Source organism: Pleuronectes platessa, chromosome 4 (assembly GCF_947347685.1).
Source record: "Pleuronectes platessa chromosome 4, fPlePla1.1, whole genome shotgun sequence".
NCBI lineage: Eukaryota > Metazoa > Chordata > Actinopteri > Pleuronectiformes > Pleuronectidae > Pleuronectes > Pleuronectes platessa.
In genome coordinates, this window is record NC_070629.1 from 10,366,394 (window position 1) to 10,391,393 (window position 25,000).

General features: G+C 41.8%; 4 protein-coding genes across 4 annotated transcripts; 2 read left to right on the plus strand and 2 right to left on the minus strand.

The window, feature by feature from the left end:
* The first annotated feature begins 659 nt into the window (after positions 1 to 659).
* On the plus strand, positions 660 to 5,123 carry npy8br (neuropeptide Y receptor Y8b). The gene is made up of 2 exons (XM_053421143.1): positions 660 to 815; positions 2,945 to 5,123. Exon 2 carries the CDS (start codon positions 3,103 to 3,105, stop codon positions 4,204 to 4,206), a length of 1,104 nt encoding a protein of 367 aa, XP_053277118.1. The 5' UTR covers positions 660 to 815; positions 2,945 to 3,102; the 3' UTR covers positions 4,207 to 5,123.
* A 7,327-nt stretch (positions 5,124 to 12,450) lies between these two features.
* On the minus strand, positions 12,451 to 14,697 carry LOC128438866 (progonadoliberin-1). Its single transcript, XM_053421614.1, has 3 exons — positions 14,271 to 14,697; positions 14,094 to 14,192; positions 12,451 to 13,312 (listed from the first exon to the last, which is right to left on the minus strand). Exons 1-3 carry the CDS (start codon positions 14,406 to 14,408, stop codon positions 13,265 to 13,267), a joined length of 285 nt encoding a protein of 94 aa, XP_053277589.1. The 5' UTR covers positions 14,409 to 14,697; the 3' UTR covers positions 12,451 to 13,264.
* A 121-nt stretch (positions 14,698 to 14,818) lies between these two features.
* On the minus strand, positions 14,819 to 19,573 carry kctd9a (potassium channel tetramerization domain containing 9a). Its single transcript, XM_053421613.1, has 12 exons — positions 19,429 to 19,573; positions 19,052 to 19,173; positions 18,924 to 18,967; positions 18,727 to 18,823; positions 18,551 to 18,609; positions 18,320 to 18,448; positions 18,141 to 18,208; positions 17,962 to 18,057; positions 17,725 to 17,874; positions 16,972 to 17,077; positions 16,756 to 16,889; positions 14,819 to 16,347 (listed from the first exon to the last, which is right to left on the minus strand). The coding sequence occupies exons 1-12, from the start codon at positions 19,474 to 19,476 to the stop codon at positions 16,231 to 16,233; spliced, it is 1,170 nt and encodes a 389-aa protein (XP_053277588.1). The 5' UTR covers positions 19,477 to 19,573; the 3' UTR covers positions 14,819 to 16,230.
* A 626-nt stretch (positions 19,574 to 20,199) lies between these two features.
* On the plus strand, positions 20,200 to 22,650 carry ankrd39 (ankyrin repeat domain 39). Its single transcript, XM_053420868.1, has 4 exons — positions 20,200 to 20,481; positions 20,637 to 20,740; positions 20,832 to 21,035; positions 21,144 to 22,650. Exons 1-4 carry the CDS (start codon positions 20,388 to 20,390, stop codon positions 21,288 to 21,290), a joined length of 549 nt encoding a protein of 182 aa, XP_053276843.1. The 5' UTR covers positions 20,200 to 20,387; the 3' UTR covers positions 21,291 to 22,650.
* The last annotated feature ends 2,350 nt before the right edge of the window (positions 22,651 to 25,000 follow it).

Sequence of the window (25,000 nt, forward strand, 5' to 3'; positions counted from 1 at the left end):
TGACATTTCACAGAGTATCCATAGATATCTATGGTTTCATGCTGGCAGAGAAAAATTATTCAGGTTATATAATTTATATACAAAACGTGTTTTTGTTGGGCAAATACAGCTATTACAGTGGAATAGGAGCACATGACCGTGCTGTGTAATTGACATTAAGTGTGTGTGTGTGTGTGTGTGTGTACATCAACAATCACACTATTCATGCAAGAGCCTCACAGTCTGTCAACAGATCCTGACAGGATGTGAAAACTTCACTGTGCCCTGTCCACAGTGTCCACATCCACAGGGCACTCTACTGTGGAGAGAAAACACATGTGTAATGTATATCCACAGGCTTCATACTGAGTGTACACAATTTACACAAAGTCCTACAGAAATGTTGAGCATTGCACTTCAATAACACATCACATCAGTTTTATATTACGGTGCACCTGCGTCATTACGCATAGCCTCGCTCCCTGCATGTGCGCGGCAATAACGCATGTGATGTCTCTCACCCATTTCTCCCCTTCACGTGGGTGAAAGCAGAACCAAGTGTGCAAAATTTCAAATCTCTCAAGTTCCCCCCATCGGCCCCCTTGTGTGCGCGTGCGTGCGTGCCACAGAGAATATCTTATGTAACGTGTTCGCAAGTACAGCACATCCCCGCCTGTGCGCAGAAGCTGTGTGGAGTAAGGTCGCTTTAAGAGCGGTATCTGAGCTGCTATCAGTGATCCTGACAGGACGCCTGCTGTCTCCCGCTCGACCCAAAACTCTAAGTGTCTCCCTGGATGCGAAGCAGAGCGCCAAGTCCCGGAGGAGAGAAGACCTCGGTAAGACCCGCCGAGAAATTACACGGCCGATTTCAATGTGCCTTTTGGTGTTGGAACTCTTTCTGTGCAGGGTAAACTGAGAGTAAGATGTTTCTTAGGATTTTGTATTAGCATTATTGCTGATGGAAGATCTGATGGCTTTGATATTTCAGTCTGTGTTAAGAAAGATCTATCGTGTAATGTGCGTTTGGTGAGTTTGAATATCCTCATTACGCACACTGGTGTTGTGATTCCCCCGAGGTGTCAGTCTGTCTGGGGGCTGTAATGAGGAGATGAGAATCCTTCTCACTTTACTGATCTCCATCTGACGCGCTCCAAGTGTAAAGCAGCTCTGGTTCAGGGTGGAAATTAGTGATGGGTCGCCACTGCCCCCCGGGACAGGACAGCAGTGATCACACACTCACACACACGACACGGTGCTGCACGGGGGGACCGGGGAGTCTCCTCCACCTGTCCAGAGCTGAGAGTCCACCTGAGCGCACACAGAGGATCAGCTGCGGGGACGGAACCTCTCCACACTTTCCATTCATATGGGTTTCTCATTCTGATGGTTCCCGATGTTTACCTGTTTATTTTGCATGAGCAATTCCGGACTGGTGGCTGTTTATCAGTGGAATCTCTGTGCAGGTGACTGAACACAGCGGAGATCTTGGGTACAATTTACCCACATCTCTATTTTGAGACAAATCTACATGCGCTTTGATTGTCTATCAATCAATAACGTTTTATTTCCAGAGCCCATATTGGCGAATCACAATTTCCCTCATAGGGCTTATTTGTATTTATAGGTTAATGACTTTATGAGTAATCTGCAGCTTGTACTTTATAATAAGTCTTGTGTTAAACATTAATTTTGTCCTTTGTTATATTCTTTGTTCCTTCATATGAACTTCCCTCAACACAAAGCATGCGTCACTTTGAGTTTATAATTTCCAGCAGAGTAATAATCAGCATCCAGGCTGCTGCTTGGCCATGATTTGCAGACCACACATCCAGAAATTCACTTGTAGTCAGGCTGACACCCAGCAGGGGATTAATCATCCTGAAGAACCACAGAGGAATTCAAGTGGCATCAGCTCCAGCATGTGCAGTGTGTGCTTTGGTTATTAAAATGCTGTCTTTGGTTGTGATTAGTGCAGACGAAGCAGCACATTATAATGACATTACTGCTCATAACTGAACCAGCCACAAGCAGCTGATGTCCTGCCTGTCAGCATCTGTCATTGTTAATCTTTAGATATCGTTCTGTTGTGTAGCTGTGTTACAAAACTCATTTCTACCAGATTAGCCGTGGACAAAACATCTTGGTTCATCTGATTTCACTGCTGCGTATTCACACACACACACACACACACACACACACACACACACACACACACACACACACACACACACACACACACACACACAAATATATATACATATATTTGAGGGTATGATCACTTACAGACACTGATCAGATTTGCCTTAATGTAATAATAATCTTTTTTCCTGTACATCAATCTGTTAGAAACTGTAGGAACAACTTGTGCTTCAGTCTTAATGAGAGGTGGCAGTTCCTTTGTGGAATGATAATTCCTTTTGTCAATAGAGGAGAAAACATTGAGAGGGAACAACAACGTCTCTGAAAGACAAAGCCATTATCACCATTATTGTGATGGAAATTTCAATCAGCATGTCATTATGGTGATTCCAACACAGTCTGTGCTGTTTCTTGATGATACGCCATCAGTGCATCATTTATTCCTAGAGCCTGTACTCAAGGAGATAGAAAATCTGCGTTCTGTCAACAGCCTCATGATACTGACCTTAATTGTCTGTGTGATAGTGAAGCCACTGCTGACAAGTACAAAGGTGAAATTGGACCAGTGAATACACATCAGCCCCCAAAAGACACATATGAATATAACATAAAATCCTCTCCTGCAGCCAGAGAATGACTGTCAGCCACACATCCTCATTCAAAAGAAGCTACAGTCTAATGATGAAATGAGTGAGGGTCAATTTCTAAATGGGCTACATTTCCATTTGACTGATAACCTATCCCAAGGGTTTATAACATTAAAAATAAACTTTTCCTGGCTATAAAATTGTTAAAGGTTACTAATTTTCTGTTCTTCTTTTCGCAGGCAGAAAATGAAGACGGCTGCTAAGACGTCCGAAGATTAAGGATGAGGGAAAGCTGGAAAAAAAAGCTGACATAATTTACGAAGCAATTATTGCAGGTTTGACAAAACAAATTAGTTGAATTCGTTTCCAGTGTTTGAAGTGAGGAAGGAGAAGCATCATGGAGCTGCAGCACAGCACCAATCACAACCAGGCCTTGTGGAAAGAGATCCCGTGGGATTTTGGCGAGGACTGCTCACTCTCAGTGAGCGGCACCACGTTCCTCATTGTAGCTTACAGCACAGTGCTGGCAGTAGGTCTCATCGGGAACTCGTGCCTGGTGTTTGTCATCAGTCGATACAAGGAGATGCGCAACGTGACCAACATCTTCATCATCAACCTGTCTTGCTCTGACATCCTCATGTGCATTTTCTGCCTGCCGGTCACCATTATCTACACTCTGATGGACCACTGGATCCTGGGAGACACTCTCTGCAAGCTCACGCCCTTCATCCAGTGCATATCAGTCACTGTCTCCATCTTCTCTCTCGTCCTTATCGCCATGGAGCGCTACCAGCTCATTGTCCACCCGACTGGATGGAAGCCTGTGGTGAGTCAGTCCTACCTGGCCGTGGCTGTCACCTGGATGGTGGCCTGCCTTATCTCCGTGCCTTTCCTCTCATACAGCGAGCTTGCCCGGCCTTTCCAGAACCTGAGTGTCCCCTTCCTCGTTGGCGATCACCTCGTTTGTATGGAGCAGTGGCCGTCACTCGAAGAACGAAGAGCTTACACCACCTCCCTGCTCATTTTCCAGTACTTCCTCCCGCTCATCCTCATCATGGTCTGCTACCTGCACGTCTACCTGCGCCTGAGGAGGAGGAAGGACATGGTGGAGCGCGGGAGGAACACCACTCAAAAGAAAAACAAGGGCTCCACAAGGATCAACGCTATGTTAATCTCCATAGTGGTGGCCTTCACCATCTCATGGCTCCCTCTGAACATCTTTAACACCGTGTACGACTGGAACCACGAGGCCATCCCGTCCTGTAGCCACGACGTCATCTTCTCGTTCTGCCACCTCACAGCCATGGCCTCCACCTGCATCAACCCCATCATCTACGGTTTCCTCAACAGCAATTTCCAGAAACACCTCAAATCCACTCTGTTGCACTGTCGCTGCTGGGTGGTGGCAGAGCGGTACGAGAGCGTCCCGCTCTCCACTGTCAGCACAGAGGTCACCAAGGGGTCTATCTTGAGCAATGGATCCATCAGCATCAATTCCTAATTACAAGCCTTTTCAGTAAATGACAAAGGAACTACTCTGGCCTCTCCAGCCCTCATTATGTCATCCTTTGGAGCTTCGCTTGCTTCGTAGCCTGCAAAAGCGAGGTTGACATTTACAAAGTTATAAACCTCACAATAGCAGTCCAGAGGGAGTGGACTGAATACACTTTAACAGCATGGCACAGTGCCCACAAATCAGTCAGAGGAAGTAGCTATCACAATGAAGGTACAAAGGTTGGACAAGTTTATGTATTGTTGAGCGACTGCAGACAATTTACATGAGCTTTTTGGCAGCTGTAGTCTGTATAGTTGTAAACATGAACGGTGGAGCCACTGGAGGGTTAAAAAGACAAACGTTTTGGGGTTGTGTTTCTGTTTTATGTTAATAGTATTAATGGAAATATCAAGGGGTTGTGAACTGTGTTTTGTTAGAGATCATCGACACAGTAGCAGAACAGAAGGAGAAGACATTAGCGTGCTAAATGTGGCTCCAGGCGTTCATTTAGCCCGATTTACTCGCATCACTTTAATGCATTTCTTATTACCTGAAATCCCAGCAAACTGTGTAATAATCTTTCTCTAACAACCTTGGCAAGAGCTATGGTTAGAATCTCTGCTGTCTGCCAAGGTCTGTGTTCTGCTGTACTACGTGTGTAGGATGATTTGTTCTATACAGCAACCTTATATATGAAGGGCCATAAAACAGATAAAATGGCAGTGAGGGACCCTGTCTTCTGCTGTATATAACGTTAATAAGTACATGTATGGCCTGTAAAAGATGTGACAATTTATAGTTAATCGATGTGGTCGGCAATAAAGAGCACCGTGTAGCATAGCAAATATCTCCTAGGAAACCTGTTATCGGTCACTTCTCTTTGTGGTGCTGAACTGAATTAAAACATTCCTTATTATTCTTAATGATAATGTCTATGTTGTAATATTTAGTTTTGATTAATCATAATTTTGACTATTTGTTCATTAATTTGTTGTGTTGCATTTTTTTTTTTTTTCTTCAGGTCCATCTGGCTTTCTCAGTGTGTGTTAAGCCTAAATAGATTTTTGTTATCACCTACATGTCAGTTCCACCACATCCTTCTACAGAAAACAGATTGGTCCCAGGTATCCAATTAAAGACACAATGTTACACAGAGACGAGTTGTCCACAGTAGGAAAGTTTCACAGCCCATGAGATTAAACGGCCTCGATGCTGATACACACTTGCATGACATGGCATTGTTTAGTATGGAATGTACATTAAAAAAAACACCACTAAAAAAAATGTTTGTATGTGTCTGAGGTCAAATTCAGTGTGCTGCCTGTTTGTGCATTATTCAGGGGGAAGTCTGAGATAACGACACATTTTAGATGCGTTCGTGTTGAATAAATCAGTGTTGTGTTTGTGGGCTTAAATGCAAGGGAATGAGGAGAGGGGGGGGGGGGGGGGGGGCCTTGTGAGAGATCAATTGGGCCTGTGATAAATATTCATGCTGAAGGAACGTGTGTTAACAGTTTCACTTTTATCCGTCTGAAATAAGAGGCATGTCACCTATTCGGAAGGGAGAAGAGGTAAGGAATCAGCGTCCTGAGGGCCCTTTAGTTTTAATGGTGTCGTAAGAGGTCAAGTGTAGGATGTTGCAATTTTAGACTCTGACAACGTCTCAGATAATCCTCCAAACGGTTTTCCCAGAGGCAGCAGAGCTCTCAGACGTCCTTGTCAGTATAATGGACTGTTTGTGCTTCTGCTGCTTTGGCTCCATCTAACCTTTACCAGCTGTCAATTCCCTCACCTCTCCATCCGTCCTTAACCTGTCTCTCCTTTTAAAAACACCACTGAATGAATCAGAGTGTTTATTTTGTAAGGAATAATGAACCCAGATGCCAAGAGGTGCACAGGGACTCCGGTGACACTTGACGATGAGTGGAACTCAAATGATGCCGTTGTATGATGTTTCCCCAAGTAGCTGTGAAGGGGCTGTGGGCACATTAATGTTCTTTATAATGAAGCTCAGCTGGAGGCAAACACATAATGACTCTGTGGGGCTGGACTCTCCTCGCCAGTGGAGCAGTTTCGGAAAAAAAGAACATCTTGGCTCTCGGCATTTAAATTCAGAGAGATTCTCAAACAAGCAATCTCCGCAGATCACAGGAACACCATGAACTGCATAGTTTGCCAGAGATTTCCTCAAGCTGTTGTTCGGAGCTCTTAAATTCTCCTCAGTCACATATTTTTGCCTGCCTTACAACTGCGAGAGTCGGGCATAATTCATCCCGCTTGCCTTGTTCCCATATTAATAACAGCTTTCTTACAGCTGCGGCTTCGTAGAAGAAAGATTTTCCACCCTTTTGTGTGAATCTATCTCCCTAACCAATTCTTGTAAAGAATAGGAGGCTGCAGTATTCACCACATGTGGGCTCTACAGTATATGTGAATCTGCAAGGTTCATACTGAGCCTGAGGACATAATATGAGGTGGCATAATAGAGATATGTTTCAAAATGATTTTTCAGAAGAAAAAAACTTGTATGCGGTGATATCAAAATTGAAGTAATTTGTCTTGTACACCTATGATCCCTTGTGACAGGGATCTAATGCCGCTGCTTTGGCATATGAAAAGGTCAAAGGTAAAGTCTGACTCTGGAACCCTAATCATGATAATACACACAGGGCTAAACCAGACAGGGCACACAGAATCAACTCATGCAAAGGGGTCAAACACATGGATCAGCACAGTCCATCATTTCCCTGTTGTCTTATCTTTCTATTCGATTGGCCTATCGTTCCAGTACTTCCTGCCATCGGATCTATCAAGCAGCCGTTCAGGCAGTATTTCCTGGTTTTACCGCTTTATTGGTTTGGATATCACAACAGCATGATAACATAACAGCTCATTTAATGAGTCACACACACACACAAAATCTTTCAGAACAAATTCATGACAAATAAGTCCCACATTTAAAATATAAATATATAATAGCTTAGAAAGACAGATAGACAGACAGACAGACAGACAGATAGATAGATAGATAGATAGATAGAAAGACAGATGGACAGATGGACAGACGGACCGACGGATAGACAGAAAGCTAGATAGATAGACGGACAGATGGACAGACGGACAGACGGACAGACGGATAGATAGATAGATAGATAGATAGACAGACAGATAGATAGATAGATAGATAGATAGATAGATAGATAGATAGATAGATAGATAGATAGATAGATAGACAGACAGACAGACAGACAGACAGACAGACAGACAGACAGATAGACAGACAGATAGATAGATAGATAGATAGATAGATAGATGGATGGATGGATGGATAGATAGATAGATAGATAGATAGATAGATAGATAGATAGATAGATAGATAGATAGATAGATAGATAGATAGATAGATAGATAGATAGATAAACAGATAGATAGATAGATAGATAGATAAACAGACAGATAGATAGAGCCTGGCAATTCACACCCCGGCCTTTGTGTCTGACCTCCCATTTTTTTGGATCAGAGGGAAAGAGGTAGATCACGGTCGGCCTCAGTTGCCTGGTTACAGCCTCCTTAGGGGTTTCAGTGGGTTTCCCTCAAAACGACTCTGAGCACCAAGGTGATAAACGCACCTTATGAACTATAGAGAAACAGTGGTTGCCGGGGACACTTGATAATACTTAGGCTTATTAGGGTGGTGTTATGGTCCCTATTACTTTTGTAAAGGTATTTCATTTTGGAGCTTGAAGGAAAGTATAGTTATAATAAAATTAAGAAATACATTATATACATATGTGAGTATTAAAAGTCCATAATAATAATTTTGATATCATGGGACAGAGGCTAGCGGTTTCTTCCTGTTTCCTGTCTGTGTGCTAAGGTAGGCTAACCAACACGCCGTTTGAGTTGCTTCATATTAATAGCAGACAGGAGAGTATCAAAATCAAATTTTTAACCTAATGAGAAATAAACATACTCACTTTCTTGCTGACACTTTTTTATTGGAAAAAAGTAGAAGATGATTGTTCGACAATGACGACATCTTAAAGATGGTTTGTGTCAATTTAGGTATAGTTCTATAGTGTTCCTATGGTGTTTCATATTTAAAATGAGAACGTAAACGATGTTTCTTTCTAGGAGCAATGGATCTGATATAAAGTCTCTGATTTTTAAATTGAGGGTAGATGGTCACCCAGAGTTATTGTTCATGACAGAGTTGATCTTGAGTAAATATTTTATGTCCTGCTGTATCACCTTTCATGTAATTATTCCTGATCATATCACTTCCAATAAAGGTTTGACACTTGACCCATATAGTGTCGTGTGTATGTTCAGTGAAAGTAGAAGTGATCTCACTAAAAGGATGAAACCCACGTAAGTGATTTTCTCCCTCGTGTGTGTTTGCTGAACAACAGCCGAGTGAGCGACAGTGTGAACTACTTTTGAAAACACACTTTCCATTGAAGATAAGAGCAGGGGCCACCCCATATGGTGCTCAGCAGGATATTACAGGCTGCTGTATCACTGTCACATCTCCACGATGAATACACTTCAGCTTGTTTTTCACTTTGTTTAAATACCATCTTCTATTGGCAAACACACACACACACATGTGTTGCCTGCTCAAATCATTTTCATTTTGCTCATCCATCCATGATTAATCTCTTTTATAATGCTGAGGAGATTGTGGAGTGGGCGTGAATCAAGCCAAGCAAACAGTGAGCGAAATAAATTGGCCCCGGAACTCATGTCCTCATGGTGAACAAACACAATAAAGTACATTAAATTACAATTAATCACAGACTTGACGGGATTTGATGCAGGTTTTTCAAAAACAGTGCAGATAAAATCTCAGCAACAGTCAGATGGAATATTCTACAAAGTTATTATTATCACCAGACTGTATTGTGTTTCCGGAAACATTATGAAGTTTCATGTTGTTTTCTAGTGCCCTCTGGTGTCTGTTTGTGCACTGAGCTCCTTATAGGGAGGTGCAGGTCTGATTTTTAAAGTTCTGCTTTGGTAAAATAGAAACAATTAAACGTAATAGGTTTTTCAAAATAAAGGTTTATATGCTCTTCTTATGTTCTGTAAAGAAGACAACATATTTTTCACTATATCAGATTGGTCTCTCTCTCTCTTTCTTTCTTTCTCTCTCTCTCTCTCTCTCTCTCTCCCTCTCCCTCTCTCTCTCTCTCTCTCTCTCTCTCTCAGAACTGCTCCCAGATCTCAAAGTAACCTTCACATTCATACCTGTGCTGGAATAAATAAAAATTGTCATGACACAGTGTATGATGTGGAAATCCTACTGATTTATCAAGTTGTTTAATTCAGGTGTGACTCTTCAAATACAACAGGGATCTTTATAACGTAAGCCGGTCCGAGAACCACAAGGAGACATGGTTTAAAACACTGAAACTCTTTGCACAGCATAAATCCAAGGCTGGACTGGGCTATAGTCGGTTTTATGTTCCCGAAACAAAAAGATACCGAGGAGAGATAACTACTCTCTATCACTGCAGTGTTTAGTTTGGGGTTTGAGATCTGAGATAAGTAAAGAGGAAACAGACAGATGTGACTAATCCGTGGGAAAAATCAAGTGAACACTCCCACGTCACCATCTGATCTGGTGATAATGTCCAAATCTGCAAACAAACTGCATTTGTCGATGCTTTTACAGTGGAATGATCCGATACAGATGCACTTAAGTCTGAGACCATTTACTGCTTCAAAGAAAAGTCATGAGATATTAACAAATATCCTTGGACAGGCTCAGGAAACATGGTGCAACACTATTCTTCCTTTCTTTCTTTTACAGTTCCAGTGCAACCACCAGGGAGCAATACTGTTTTCCTAATATGTACAGAAGGTGGCACACTATTCTTCATCTTAGATGACGATTAATCTTTTCTTAAGATAATGTTTCATGGCATCATATCTTGTGAGTTTTGAAATTACTAAATCTGCATGTTTAAAAATGTAACCATCAGATTTTTCTTGTAAATGGGTCAGAGGTCAGGCAAGATCTGAATAATCCTTTGTTTTGCTGTTGATTACAGGAGTTGGATCCATGAGCAGTGTCAGCTGAAGAAGGCTTTAAACATTTTACATTTTTTGAAATAATGTTAGTAATGTGTTCATTGTAAATGTTGTACATCAGAAGAGTATCTATTTGCACTGATTGTAATGTCATTTATCAATGTCCTGTAAATCTGGGAAATTCTACATCTATAGCTGGATATGGTCTCGATGAAACGTTGAATGAATTTTGCAGCATTCCGGCACTTCTTTGGGGGACTCAACAGTTGTGAGCGCCGCGGAGCATGTCGGGGCGAAATTTTCACAAGAACTCAAATAAATGCCCCGTCAGATATCAAAACACATTTGGGGGGAATTGATGACAGAGAGAGTAATTTGTATTCTTAAATATTGATGAATGAAGAAAAAATTGGGCTCTAGCAGAAGGGCACTTTTCTCATCCAGGGCAAAAGGGCCAGTGCTTGAGCACCACTAGGGGTCTATCTGTGCACGTGCCTGTGCAAGTGTGTACTTTGGTTATTAAAAGGCTGTCTTTGGCTATAATTGTTATAATGACATTACTGCTCATAACTGACACAGCCACAAGCAGCTGATGTCCTGCCTGTCAGCATCTGCATTTGTTAAACTTTAGATTTCATTCTGTTGTGTAGCTGTGTTACAAAACTAATTCCATCAATGGATCAAACACCTTGGTTCATCTGATTTCCCTGTTGCATCACATATGTGTGTGTGTGTGTATGTGTGTGTATGTGTGTGCGTGTTCAGATGGACCTTGATGTAATAATAATCCTTTTCCAGGATGTTAATCTGTTAGAAACTGTAGGGACAACATGTGCTTCAGTCTAAATGAGAGGTGGCAGATCCTTTGTGGACACAAACAGAATTAATTCCTTCCCTCAAAAGAGGAGAAAACATTGAGAGGGAACAACAACGTCTCTGAAAGACAGTATCCATTATCACCATTATTGTGATGGAAATTTCAATCAGCATGTCATTATGGTGATTCCCACACAGTCTGTGCTGTTTCTTGATGATACGCCATCAGTGCATCATTTACTCTTAGGAGATAGAAAATCTGCGTTCGTCAAAAGCCTCATGATACTGACCTTAATTGTCTGTGTAATAGTGAAACCACTGCTGAGAAGTACAAAGGTGAAATTGGAACAGTGAATACACATCAGCCCCCAAAAGACACATGTGGAACCAGAGGAGTGAATTTAAAATCTTCTCCTGCAGCCAAAGAGTCACTGTCAGCCACACATCCTGATTTAAAATGAGCAACAGTCGAATGATAAAACGGGTGAGGGTCAATTTCTGCGTGGGCTACATTTCAATTTGACTGATAAGCCAACACCTTCAATATTTCAAGACGTTGTAAAGTCAAAGAAGTTTCAGGACTGGAGATTTGTTTAAAGTTACTCGTTCCTTTTTCTTTTTTTCAGAGAAAACTCTAGAGAACTAATGGACCAGTCCACAGGATATTACAGGCTGCTGTATCACTTTCACATCTCCATGATGAATACACTTTTGTTTGTTTTTCACTTTGTTAAAATTGCATCTTATATTGGCAAACACACACACGTGTCACCTGCTCAGATCATTTTCATTTTGCTCATCCATCCACTAGTAATCTTTATTAATCCAGTGGACAATATCGGCGGCAATCATGCAAAGCCAACAGAGAGCGATAACAATACAATAAATTGGCCTCAGACTCATGTCCTCATGGTGAACAAACACTATAAGGTCGGCTACAGTCAATTACAACTAATTACAGTGTTGATGGATTTGGTCCAGGTTTACAAAAACGTTTCGATAAAAAAATCTGGATTTTCTGGCAGATTATTTTAGGAATCAGAAAAACTAGAATACCAGAGTAATGTGGGAGCAGGATGAAGCTTGGTGTTGGTTTAAAGTTCCCTCTGTTGGCTGTGCACTGAGCTCCTGATCAGTCACAGTGTGTGCAGTTCAAATCTCGCTTTTTATTTGCTTTAAAAAATGCTTTCTTGTGTTTTTTCCTGAGTTTTTTTGATTTTCCTGAACAAAAAAACTCAGGTTATTGTGTCAATGGTTATATAGTTAAGCAAAGACAAATATTTATTTTATTCTGAGTGTTTTAATTGAATTTAAATGGCACAGGTCATGTTTTCCTTTCTTTTTTATTTGTGGAAGAAGCTGGAGCAAAATCATGTAAACCGTACACAGACATGAAAAGTAAATAAGATATCAGTGCCTTCGTTCTTTAGGGCAACAATGCTAAGCACAGAGCAACTGTGCCGGCCATTAAGGTGAGGGTAAAGAGGGAGAGGGTAGACCGGTAAAGGAAGGCAGATGAAGAGAGGATGAGTAAAGGAGGAAGATGGAGAAAAAAGCAGAGAAAGCAGAGCTAAAGGATAGGAAAGATAAAGGAGGAAGGCTATAAGAAAAGGAATTACATTGAAGGTGGATAGGGAGTAACAAAATATTAAAAGCAAAGGATGGAGTGAGGGGTTGGATGAGAGAGAGAATGAGATAAGATGATAGAGGGAGGGTGAAGAACAGGAGGGGTGATGAGGAATATGACAAGAACATGAAGAGGAAGGTCAGAAGAAAGATAGAGGAAGTGGTGAAAGGGGAGATTAGGGACAATGGGAAGCAAGTAAATCGGAGTGATAGTCGCATAAATTCCAGAAATTTGGAGATGTAAATTACAGACAGAGCCAATAGAGGTTAATGAGAAAGATAAAGGAGAGATTGAAGCACAAAGGAAATAAATGAGACCCCGACCGCGGCAGATGACGGACAGAAAGACGAAGAACGAAAAGGTTAGAGAGATGCGGGCAAACTTAAATCCCCCATGAGTGAGGATATAAAGAGAGGAGAGGTAGCGAAAAGGAGGAAATAGAGGGGAACAGATGAGATGGATGAAGGGGAGAGAAAAGATAAGAAAGGGAGGATGGTGTGAATGAATTGGGAGGTAAAACATGAAGAAGTAAAGAACAATAATTGTTTTGCTATTGTAATTACTTATTTAAAAATACAGTAATCTTCATTTCTTATATGTTCTGTGTCCATTCCCCCTGTCAGTGATGCTGTCCTGAAAGAGAGAAACAGGTTCAATCTATGAGAACATTTCAAACTCTAGTAAATAGTCTTGGCTTCAGAAGATTATTAGAGCCAGGCATATGGAAAACAAATTAGGAATTCCAATTTAAGAAACTACTGACGTTATGAGTGTCTCTACAAATGCCAAGTGTGGATAAATTGATAAAATTGTCTTCAATCAGAATTTGCAGTTTTTCTTTGAGTGCATTTATAAATAGTGTGGTCATTAGGACTGTGCAGAGACTCAATCTGTCTGTTCAGGAGAACCGCATCGACTTTAGAGATGCAACAGAGGCAGCTCACTCATTCATCTTCATTCTCAACATTTTGACTCAACATCTCAACTTAAATATGGACTTTTCAACATTTCAAGTTAATTTATAACAAATTGACTTTACTCTCAACATTTCAGCTTAAATCTCGACCTTTTAATTGTTTTCAACCTTATTCTTAACTTTTTGACTTTATTCTTGACCTTTCGACTTAGTATTCCACTGTTTCAAATTTATCTAGATCTTTTACTTTACTCTTAATATTTTAACTTAATATTCATAATTTCTGCTGAATTCTCAACATTTTAACCTTATACTTGGTGTTTTCACTTATTCACAAAGTAAGAAATTAAAATCTTCCCCTTCTTCTCGAAGCGCCTAAGGAAAACAAATCTTCCTCTTCTGTATTTTTTTTTATGTCTCAGCCTTATACTCTTGCACTTGGCAGTGCTGATGGATGCATCCAAAACCAAACACAAAAGAGAAATGAGTCAAACTTACAAGGAATCCTTTCATCCTGTAAATTCCAGCAAAAGGTGATTCCTCTGCACCACCCAGAACACTGCAAGGTGAGTCCACACGAGGGAACTCCTCAACTACCTGTTGAAGAAACAAAACATCTCAATGAATATATACAAAATGAAAGAGAAACATCGAGTGAGACTGATAAACGCTCACATTGCCCAGAGTTTGAGAAAGACTGTCCAGTTCCCTCTTCCCTCCTGGGCTCAATCCATATGACCAGTGCTGGCAGCAGTGCTGAGGCACCAACGTCCCCACAAGGAGCAGCCACACTGACAAGGTTTTCACAGCCATACTGAGGAGAAATGGTTACACCCATGTCATGTCATATGCATTTGTCTCTTGCATCTACCCATCATCAATGATTCACTTACTTTCTGTGCATTAAGCAGGCAGCCTCTCGGATTCGGTGGTCTTCAGTACTTTGTGAGTACTCCTGCACAGTTGCCCAAGGTTTATATGTGGCTGTGATGCCTCCACTTCTCGCAGCCCAGCACTTCACTACAGGGGGTGTCACTAACTGGGATTAGACGTTTACCGGCGACATGCAGAGCTCTTTAAAAGCTTGTTTTTGGCCCTTCAGCAAAAATAATATGTGACATGGGACGTGTAACCACAAACCATTTTGAGATATTTCCGGTCAGTTTGTGTTAAACAGTTAGAAAACTCATTCATTCCCCGCTGAGTCACATAAATATTGAGTCTTTCTTCATTGTAGTTTATTTATAACAGTCATTTATGGAAATAAAATTCCAAGGTTGAGTGCAATAATCGTACATAGAGACCTACATCCTTCCCTCTTTCAAACACAAACTAACCTCTGCCCCATGTTGCATTCAGCAAGATGTATTAAAATAAATAGCAATTGCTCTTCAATTGATTCTCACACTCAAGGTGAAATACACAGTTTGATTGCCTTCATCGTTAATTCTCACAGACTGGGTACCTACAACTGAACTGAGTGAATAGTATTGCATCGGAGCAGCTTTGAGCCACGGACAGAGATTAGCAGTAACAGCTCTTTACACATGCAAACAGACACTGTCCAGTAAGAGCTGCAGAGAGATCCTCCACAACAGCTCCCAACACCTGCCCTCTCATAAGAGTATTTAACATTTATTTTTCTGGGAAGATTTGGAAGCACTGGATTTGATTGATAGAAGATAACAAGCACCAAGCGTTTTTGGTGAAAAGGAATAACACGTTATAAGTTAACATACATTTGTGCAAATAGGTTCAAAGCATGATTAAGTGATATACATCAATATATTTATGGAGCATGTTTCCAGGTAAACCCACTCTGACAACATGAACACAGAAAAATGGCTTTCTGTTAAAGCCCAGGTTTTCTCATTAAGGAAAAATAACATCAACAGACCACCAAGCAGTGCCACAGTTAAATGCATGCAACTGTGGTTCACTCGCACACTGGATTAAAAAAAGAGGTAGATTCACAGAGCGCAAAACATGGAAAAAACTTCTTTTTTTTCTCGAGAACACAATATTTAAGAGTAGGAAAGGAGACACCTCACAGCTGTAAATGATGTATTGCATACCCAAACTGTAGAACTAGCCTGCAGCATAGTTTCAGTATCACTTTTAGCCTTTGATTAGACTGTGCTGTTGTATGGCTTTGGCTTGCATTGCTTATTCATAATATGTTGAATTCAGCTAAATTAAGCTACACAGTTTTTGGTAAAGGACACCTTCAATTTATGCTACAGCAGCATTCAGCGAAGCTCTGAACTTCACTGCTCTGACTTTGTCTACTAACAAATCATATGAATGCATAAATCATGTCTAATATTAAATGAGTATAGTCATCGGATTGCATCCAGACTCATCTAAACATATAAAGAAACCTGTGGTTGTTTTGGTGATATACGGCTTTACATTTAAAAACATACATTTACAACCCTGGATAGATTCTAGTGCAAGATATTTAAAGCTAACATAACATTGGTGGAATGACCAGGGATGTGCATACGAGTACCTGTGCTGCAGACAGGTAAAGAGAGATGGGGAGTTGGGGAAGTATGGGGGAGGAGGACTGGAGGAGAAGAGCATTAACAGCAGCCAGCTGTGGCCCACAATGGACCTGTGGGCGCACGCCGAGTTATCTGACACTCTGTGACATATGCAGCGGGGTCAGCATCTCTTCAAAAATGGCTCCTTTCACATTGGACCCCCTCAGGTTGGCTTCTTGTAGATCGCAGCCAGACAGGTCGCAATTCTGCAAATTAAAAAAGCATCGGGTTCAAAGCAGTAAGAAAAGCGAAAAACTGTTAAACACCATTAGTGTCATATAGAATCTGGCTGATACACAGTCAAAAGAACTAACTGTAAAACACCAATACATCCAGTTTTCAATCATACAATCATTAATGTCATACTTGGGTTCAGCCTTGTATTACTGTGACATTACTGCTGCTGATTTACTAAACATTAAAAATGTTTTGGCAAAAAAATTGGATGTAACAAAAATAAATAGTGCATTAAAATGATCTATGAAACCATTTATTCAGTTCTGCATCATTTTCTACCTGATGGCTCTGAAATGTGGCTGTAAAAAACACCGACTGCCAGCTGAGTGTACATAAGTGATTTTTAGAGTTAATCCTTTCGGAGAGCTTTAATTCACCTCGAGATCAGTCCCTGCTAAAGTGGCTCCCCGGAGGTTACAGTTCTTCAGCTTTGCATTTTTCAGAGTGGCCACACGCAGGTTGACGCCGGTCATTTGGCTTCCTTCCATGTCAACTCCTTTCAGATTGGCACCTGGTCAGAAAGACACATGGTTAAAACGATGACTATAAATGTGGGACCAGGTCGTCTTTGATGAAGAACTGAAGCAGACTACCTTCCAGGTTGGCCTTCAGTCCAGAGGGTTCTTCAAAATTACATCCTTTGAGAGAAGCTCCCTCAGCATTGGTACAGAGCATCTTCACCCCTTGTAAGTTCGCACCCTGCAGGAGACAAACCAAACATCAACAGGAGTCAGGCTTTTCATTTTATATGCAGATATTAAGTCACGTCAACCATCAATCATTTGGTCTCAGTGAACAAAAATGACACGTGTGCATTTTTGCATATAGAAAGAGTCTAAAGAGTGGGTGTGTACAAGGGATACCATGATGATGTGGCAGTCCACTTCTCATAATAACAAATCTTTAATAAGTTTTGTGCTGTTGCTTCATCGTAGAGGATTCAGTACCGGTATCTCTTGATAAACGAGGGTGCTACACTGATATTAAGAAGGTTGTATTTCTACAAAAACATGACAGACAGTGGGGTCGGTGGGGACGTTATGAAATTGGTAAAGGCCTGAACACCAACTACCCAAGTATGTACCATTGGCAAACATGTTTAGCAAGTGAATGGCCCTTCTTCCACACAACTGAGGAGCAAGGAGTGCACACCAAAAGTTTTTCACCAGCAGGAGACCCAACATCAAAATGAAACACAAAAAAGATACACACGAGTTGGAATGAGGAAAACGTTGGCTTCCCCACTGTTGAAACATTTTTGAGTGCCTCCTGCACTTTGTATGGCCTGATACTGTGTGTGCACATGAATCATTCAGTGCAGACAAGAACAGAGTTTTCAGACTCACGTCCAGGTTGGCTCCAGAGAGATCGGCCCGCTCCAGATTGGAACAGCACAGGTTGGCGTGAGTCAGATTGCAGCGGCTCAGATTGGCCATTTTAAAATTGATGTAGCGCAGATCAAGTCGGGACAGATCGGCACCACTGAAATTAAGTCCCTGAAAACATTAAGAGGAATAGGATTAAATATGAATAGGATATGGGGAAATGGATCGGTAAATGAAAACACTTAAATGAAGCTGTACCTGACAGCGGAGCTCGGACTTGGTGGGCGTTGCCAGAAGAAAACGAACTAACTCTTTACGGGAAATGGGAGAGTGGTCCTCAGGTGGCTGTGAGTTCTGTTGTGGAAATGAGCAGAGTCAGAGTTCATTTGAGGGAAGCATCACATTTCTACATGTAAGCATTCCACTCTTCCTGTTACCTTGATTGCTGCTTCCAGCTGTTCAGCCAACTGCTCAATTCCAAAGAACCGAGCCTCCTCCAGGACACCTGCAAGACAGGCGCCGCACAATTTAAAAAAAAGATTTCCAAAGAATTGCTGCGGGAATTATATCAGATTATTAAGAACTTGGTCACAGTTATTCCGGTAGACAAGCTTACCTCTTATATTTATGCCTTCGTTGATGATGAGCTGACCGTGTCTCAGGTAGTTGAGAATAGGCTCAAAGTACTCAGGGCTGCGGTCGATAAGGTAAGCCCCATGCTCGTCCTGCTTGTTCCCCCACACATCTGGAGCAAACACAGAGGTTGATAAACCACTTTCAGTTAGGATGGTTTGACCTTAGGGATTTTCAGTCTTAGATGTAGGGTTTGGGATTTGCCATAATTTACCTTTCTCTCGGAACATATGAGCAAGCATACTCTCCGGCTCTTTGCTGACCAAGGTGCTCCTGAAACACAAAACACACACACAGTCCCGTTACAAAGTTAACGTAAACACACCCTGCGGTTGTGACAGGCCCAGTCTGTTGTGATGTGTTCATTGCTAGCGAACCCAGCTCACATACCTGGTGGTGGTGAAGAGGCGCCCGCCGATGTTGAGGGTCAGCCAGTCGGTGTGAGCTCCATGCAGATCTGCTCTGACCTTGGCTTCATCTTGAGGACCTGAGACACGAGAGAGAAGGAGGCAGAGATGTTGAGACCACGTGTAACACTTTCACCGGCGGTGGCTGGGGACTCCTGCAGCAGACATGGCAGCTCTCACCGATGAATGGATCTCCCTCTGACACGTACAGCACATCGTCGTCTCTGTCAGAAACACAGAGACACGGTGAGGTGAGGCGTCCATTGGGTTTGAGCAACATGTTTATCATCATCTCTGAGGGAACTTACCTGATAAGGGCTATGTCGTCTATCAGACCACCTTTACCATTGTATAAACTACAGGCTTTGATCCCTAACTTATTGCTGGCTACAGATAGTAAGTCAGACAAGGTCCCGTACACTGCTACAACCTAAAAAGGGAGAGGTTTAAAAAAGAATTAGTGGGTTGTTAGGAATTTAAGCCTGAAGCTAAACGGGTCATTCCTGCCTGGTACAAGATGAATGGAGCAGTTACGTTTCTCTTACATGTGAGTTCACGTGTGTTAGCTACAGTGTGAGCTGAGTTAGTTAGCTAACTAAATCAAACACGTACGCTGAGTGGAAAAGCCACAGTCATTCTGCGGCCCGGGGCTCACGCACTCAACACACTCACACTTTCTACCCACCTTGCCATTTTTAGACGTCCCGTTGATAAACAACGTGACTCTTCTCATTCTTTACGCTTTGGTTATAATTCGTATAATAATTTCTTCTGTGGAGACTGGATCTGATGTTTAGCATCAGACAACAACACGAGACTACAGCTGCCTTCACTGGCCAGCAGGGAACATCGGATACGTGGCTTCTTTTCCCTGTAAACGCGGAGGAGTGGTGGATATATCAGATGGATAGCCATACCTGAGCTTAGAAGTGTTATGAAGTTACAACATTGTATTTATTACTAGTTTATTATAAGAATGTATTTCCTGTTGGTGTAAATAAGAAAAATAAACGCAAATGGGACTGGGCCAGTCATTAATAACAAAACGATTTTTAAATATATCTGATGGTTGATACATGAAATTATCAGTGGTATAAGGGCAGCAGTGCATCTTTCATCATCATTATCCCGCCACAGACCAAAGGTTATGTCTCGTCGCTTCTTATTTGAACAAAACTAATACACACCGAAAAGACCCGTAAGCACCTGAAGGCATCATCCTGAATGCAGCTCTGTGATTGGTCCGAGTGTTCATACGCAATCGCGCTGTCATTGTGATAAGACTAAAGTGGAGCAAACAACATTTAGCCTTTATTTATGTTTAATAAAACATAGTGAAATAATTTTCCTGAATTATTATGTAAAATGTGTTTTAATTTGTTTACATATTTACTGGATACTGAGCTTTACTTCTGGGCTCGTTCGTGTGCGAAGCTGACATGTAGGTGGCGGTGTTGCACTACTAAGTAGTTCCCAAAGACAAGAAGAAGAAACACGGAAGTTTCAAACAGCATGATTGTCTATTAGCAATCCAAACATCATATTTGATTAATTCTCTGGTATTACGTTTATTCAAACGTGTGACTCACAAACTAACAGTGTTCATCTTCAGGTCGGAACCAGTCTGGGACAGTTTTGATCAGCATGGCGTCTGACAAACAACATTGCTCGTGTTGCTCCCATCCTGCCTCCTCTCCCAGTGTTTACCAGACTCTGGATGAAATGGATTTTGAACGAGGTTAGTACTCCTATAAAATATAATGAAATAGCTCTGTTATTCCCCAATACTATCGTAATTCTTCATTAAGTAACTTTCGCTAACAGTTATTTTCCTTCCTGTTTTGCATCATTTAGTCAAGTACAGAGTTGTGTGCTGTGTGTTTCTCTCTGCAGGCATCTGGTCTGCTGCAATGGCCAGTGACCTGGAGAGGGTTAAGTCGTTGGTCCACAAGGGCACAGACATCAACGTGAGGGACTCATCTGGATACACAGCCCTGGTATAGTTTGCTTGGAACAAATAAGCGCAGTGCCGTCTTTTGTTCTCTTGTTTATAAATTGATGCCTCTCTTTTTTTGTGTTTTGTCTCAGCACTATGCAAGTCGCAGTGGCCATCTTGCTGTGTGCAAGTTTCTTCTAGATAATGGTGCATGTGCATCTCCGCAGACACCAGGCGGTGCCACGCCGCTCCATCGGTCAGCGTACTGCGGTCACTTGGACGTGGTCAGACTCCTCCTGCACCATTGGGCAAATCCTACGCTCTGTGATGACGACGGTGCATCCCCTTTACACAAGGTACAGAATTGGCAGCAGTACAATATGAACACTCTTTCTAGAGAGAGGGAGAGTTGATGACCATGTAACTGATGTTTGCATTTGCTGTTTTGTCAAATGCTTGAGCAGGCTGCAGAGCAGGGCCATGAAGAGGTGTGTCGGCTGCTTGTTGAGAACTGTCCAGCACTTTGCAGCCAGAAGAACAAGCGGCTCCAGCTGTCCCACCAGCTGACACAGCAGGGAGATCTGCAGGAGCTCTTAAAACCACCTTGTTGACGGCGAACTCACACTGCATAAAGGGCATGCTGTGTTTCTAATATCAGACAAATGAAATGAACTTGAATTTACCAGGTGAGGTTCACATGACTCAGGATCACGTTGACCTGGTTTCACCGTATTGGACTGATTATATTTCTCAACTGAGCATCAGCAAACACCACTGAGTGAATCAGGGTGTACAAAACATAACATTTTCTATATTTATACCACAGACATCAGCCTGTTTTTAATTGATGGTTTACTGCTTGTGTACAGTATACAAACCCAAAGCTGCCTGTAAAACCTGTCAAATAACACCAGTTTCCCCCGTCTCCTACAGCTGCTAGATTCTTGTCGAGTAGTAGTTAAATAAAATGTATAACGAAGAGAATGATCTAAAGCCTGCCTTCATGTTGAAGGAACACTAATATTATTTAATATAAAGATTTGACTATTCTTTGTCTCTGCCTCACTAAAGAACCCCTGTCACATAAGCCAGAGCTGTGCAGCGCATCTTTCTCCATTTGTGAACAAATTATTATTAAATAGTAAATCTATTTAACTATACAATGACAGTGGCCATTTCCAAATTGTTCTTATCACTGACAAAGAAAAAAATACATCAACCTTTGTGCTACGATGAGCAAATGAGTCATTTAGTTCTTCACGATCAACAGCATCTACCCTCACTGCAGTATTTATGATTTTAAATGTCATGTTTGACACAGCAGTTTACAGTAAAACCGGAGGCAGTATCGATCTCAGTTAGGATTGTTGTTTGTTTATTATTATGGTCAAATGTGTAGGATTTATGAGGGGTCGAATAGCGTAATTGGACTTTAGTCATCGTTACATTTCCATTCATATATAATCACCTGAAAAGGGGGTCCTCCTCCAAAGAGCCAATCTGTTCTACACAAGCACTTTATATTAAAAGTGGAGGCAACATCTTCCTGTATAAGTTTTATTTGTCAAAGTTCAAAAAACTAATTTACAACCACCAGCCACGACATTAAAACAGATAACTGCTTTTAATATTGTGGCTGACGCATAAATGACATGTGACTTGATCCTCGCTGCTCTTTTTTTGTATCGCTGGCTGCAGGGGGCGCTGTTGTCTTACAAACGTCATGTTTTTTTGTTCAGCGCACCATATGAATTCACTGCCAGCTTTTACACAGTGACCTCATTGGCTCCTCTTAGTGCATTGCTGGAAAACTAAACAGAGTAACTGTGAGAAAGAGAGAAAAACATCAGTGTCTCCATTATTTACTTTGTATTAATGAAGTGGAAAAAATAAATCAAACATTATAACCTAAACTGCTGACAACCCCAGGTAATACAGACAAATAAAGTCGACATGGTCTTTAGGAACATTCATGTACAGCCCTCATCTTTCCTCAATGATCTGTGTCTCAAATTACTTTCACTGCACTAGTGTCATGTCTTTCTAACGATTTTAGCAAAGACTTAAGTTCTGCTGCTTCTAGTGTGAAACATTGACACTTTCCTACACTGAGATCAGAAGCTGATGGTCGATGTTTTTTTTTGTATTTATAGTGAGTTAACGACCTGAAACCTGAAACCATTTACAAACGTGGAACCTCTGGCTGCTGGTTTGCCACCTCATGTTTTTAAAGAAAACTTCTGTGCTTGAATACATTGTTGTTAAACAGTTCTAAAAGCATTGGAAGTAATTAGATTTGTGTCATGTCTCTCACTGACATGAATTGTCTTCTCTTTTGTTATTAAAGACAGAAGATATTATTACCCAGTATTTATGAGCAAAGGGAACAAAGGATGGAAGCCTGGGGTGGATAAAGGATGTTGATATTTCCATATCTACTGAGGCATCTACTGTCTTATATACTTACTTATTCCAAGCATGTTCAATAAGTAACACATGCAGAAACAAGGGATAGATACAGATGCACAGTGAGCGAGCACTGCACTTCTCCTGTGCTCCGGCAGTCCGCACAAACAAGAAGCCACGACAGAAAACCTCTCACTGCAGCCTGTAGGAACTTTCATTGGGTCCGCCGGTGGGTGGTGTTTCCAAACTACCTTCAAACCACATCCAGCGCCGTGACTGGAGGGGTGCCGGGCCACATCTGGAGCTCATTGCAGCTGACGCCACACAGCACAAAGAGATGGGGTGTCTGGGGTTACTAGATGAGATGGGGAGAGGGGGTGTTTTAGCTCGGAGAACTAAGCCAAGAGAGCTGTTTACGCTCACTGACAAGTTCCCTCTGCCACACAGCGGAGGAGCTGGTGCCAGGATCTCCCGACATGAGGGCCACATGTCACTAACGGCAGTGTTTGTTTTTTTGCAGTGGAGACTGGTTAGAAAATGACGCTGTTTGTCATGTAAATGTCTCTACAAAAAAAAGTACATTATGCAGTTTGATTTGAATCAGTAATTTTGTCAGTCGACGCAGACTGTCGTACCCACAGCCCCCTCTGATTGTTCCTCTGCCAGCTTCTATGTAACATAATCAAAGGTGATGTTTTAGATTTGCTAGCAGTGAGCGCGGTAATGAAAACCCTCTGTGTCACTCGGTAAAATCAGAGGAATGTTCGAGGGCCTCATTCTTTTTTGATATTTTCTTCATGAGCTGCTTTGAATTTGAGAGCTTGCTTTGCCCCTTTATGTGGAAACAATCAGAAACCGGCCTTTGCTGGGCGAAAATGAGCAGCTGTTTCTGGGGGTGAAAGAAAAAAGGATTTTCCACCCATTTTTTAGAAAGTTCATTTCAAGCAACTGTGCTATTTACCTCAAGTTTTATGAAATGTAACGAGTGACATCCAGACAGACAAAGAGTGATTTTTGAGAGCTCTCTCACGTAATGTGACGACTATGGGAGGACTCCACAACACGACGAATTTGGATTAGAGCCCTGTTTAGTCAGATTTATTTGGAAAGCAATGAAACTTCCTGGCCCTGGAACCCACTTCCACCATAATGAGCCCAAGTTAAACCAGGACTGGATGTTATTTCCCTCAGAAATAGAAGGTGGTCTGTGTGCCATGTTTGCGTGGAGGATTTTTAGTCAGTGCTTAGGACTTTATTTTCAACAGCACTTCAGCCCAAGAGTTGATGATAAGAATAGCTTGTTCTGTGTTTTTCTCCATTTTGAGAATATGGTTCAATTTGCAAGATTTTTTTTTATTTTGTGGCAGCAAATTTTTTTTAGTTCAACATTATATTCCATTGTGCCAAATTTCAATTTTCTCCATTTAGTTGATATCTGGGTTCTTATTTTCATGGATAAAAGGGTCATCTGGTCCTTATCTTCCTTGTGTCCAAAGCCTAATGCCATTCTCCGTTCTCCCAGCTGCTCTGGTACAGCCAGAGCCGTCTGAGTTATACAAAAGTAATCAGGTAAATGGCTGGCAGATGGGCACACATTAAAAAGTGCAGTACCAGACTCCAGCATGGAGCACCGCCCTGCGTCGCCTCATCTGCTTTGAGGGAAGCAGGAGTGTCAGTGCTGGGTGAGGTGGCGTGCGTAATCAAATCTACAGGAGCTGCTCTTCAGAGATGCTCCATAATCCAATTTGGGTCCACTTCCACTTCAAAGCAGCATGTTGTCTGCTGGTTGAAGAGATGTCGCAGATCTTATGCTCCCACTTTCTAGGTCAGTGGGTGATGAGAGACACGAGTCCTCAGGGCTGCAGCTCAGCTCCTCCAGGCAATAAACGCTGTTGCTGTGGGCAGTGTGAGTCCT

Coding starts and splice junctions, on each gene's coding strand:
- npy8br (XM_053421143.1), top strand. CDS start 3,103: ATGGAGCTGCAGCACAGCACCAATCACAACCAGGCCTTGTGGAAAGAG.
- LOC128438866 (XM_053421614.1), bottom strand. CDS start 14,408: ATGGCTGTGAAAACCTTGTCAGTGTGGCTGCTCCTTGTGGGGACGTTG. Junction 14,193..14,270: donor TTTCTCAAACTCTGGGCAAT/GTGAGCGTTTAT, acceptor TTTCTTCAACAG/GTAGTTGAGGAGTTCCCTCG. Junction 13,313..14,093: donor ACAGGATGAAAGGATTCCTT/GTAAGTTTGACT, acceptor TCTCTCTTTCAG/GACAGCATCACTGACAGGGG.
- kctd9a (XM_053421613.1), bottom strand. CDS start 19,476: ATGAGAAGAGTCACGTTGTTTATCAACGGGACGTCTAAAAATGGCAAG. Junction 18,209..18,319: donor CGAAGGCATAAATATAAGAG/GTAAGCTTGTCT, acceptor CCTGTCTTGCAG/GTGTCCTGGAGGAGGCTCGG. Junction 17,875..17,961: donor AGTCCGAGCTCCGCTGTCAG/GTACAGCTTCAT, acceptor TAATGTTTTCAG/GGACTTAATTTCAGTGGTGC.
- ankrd39 (XM_053420868.1), top strand. CDS start 20,388: ATGGCGTCTGACAAACAACATTGCTCGTGTTGCTCCCATCCTGCCTCC. Junction 20,482..20,636: donor TGAAATGGATTTTGAACGAG/GTTAGTACTCCT, acceptor TTCTCTCTGCAG/GCATCTGGTCTGCTGCAATG. Junction 21,036..21,143: donor GTGCATCCCCTTTACACAAG/GTACAGAATTGG, acceptor ATGCTTGAGCAG/GCTGCAGAGCAGGGCCATGA.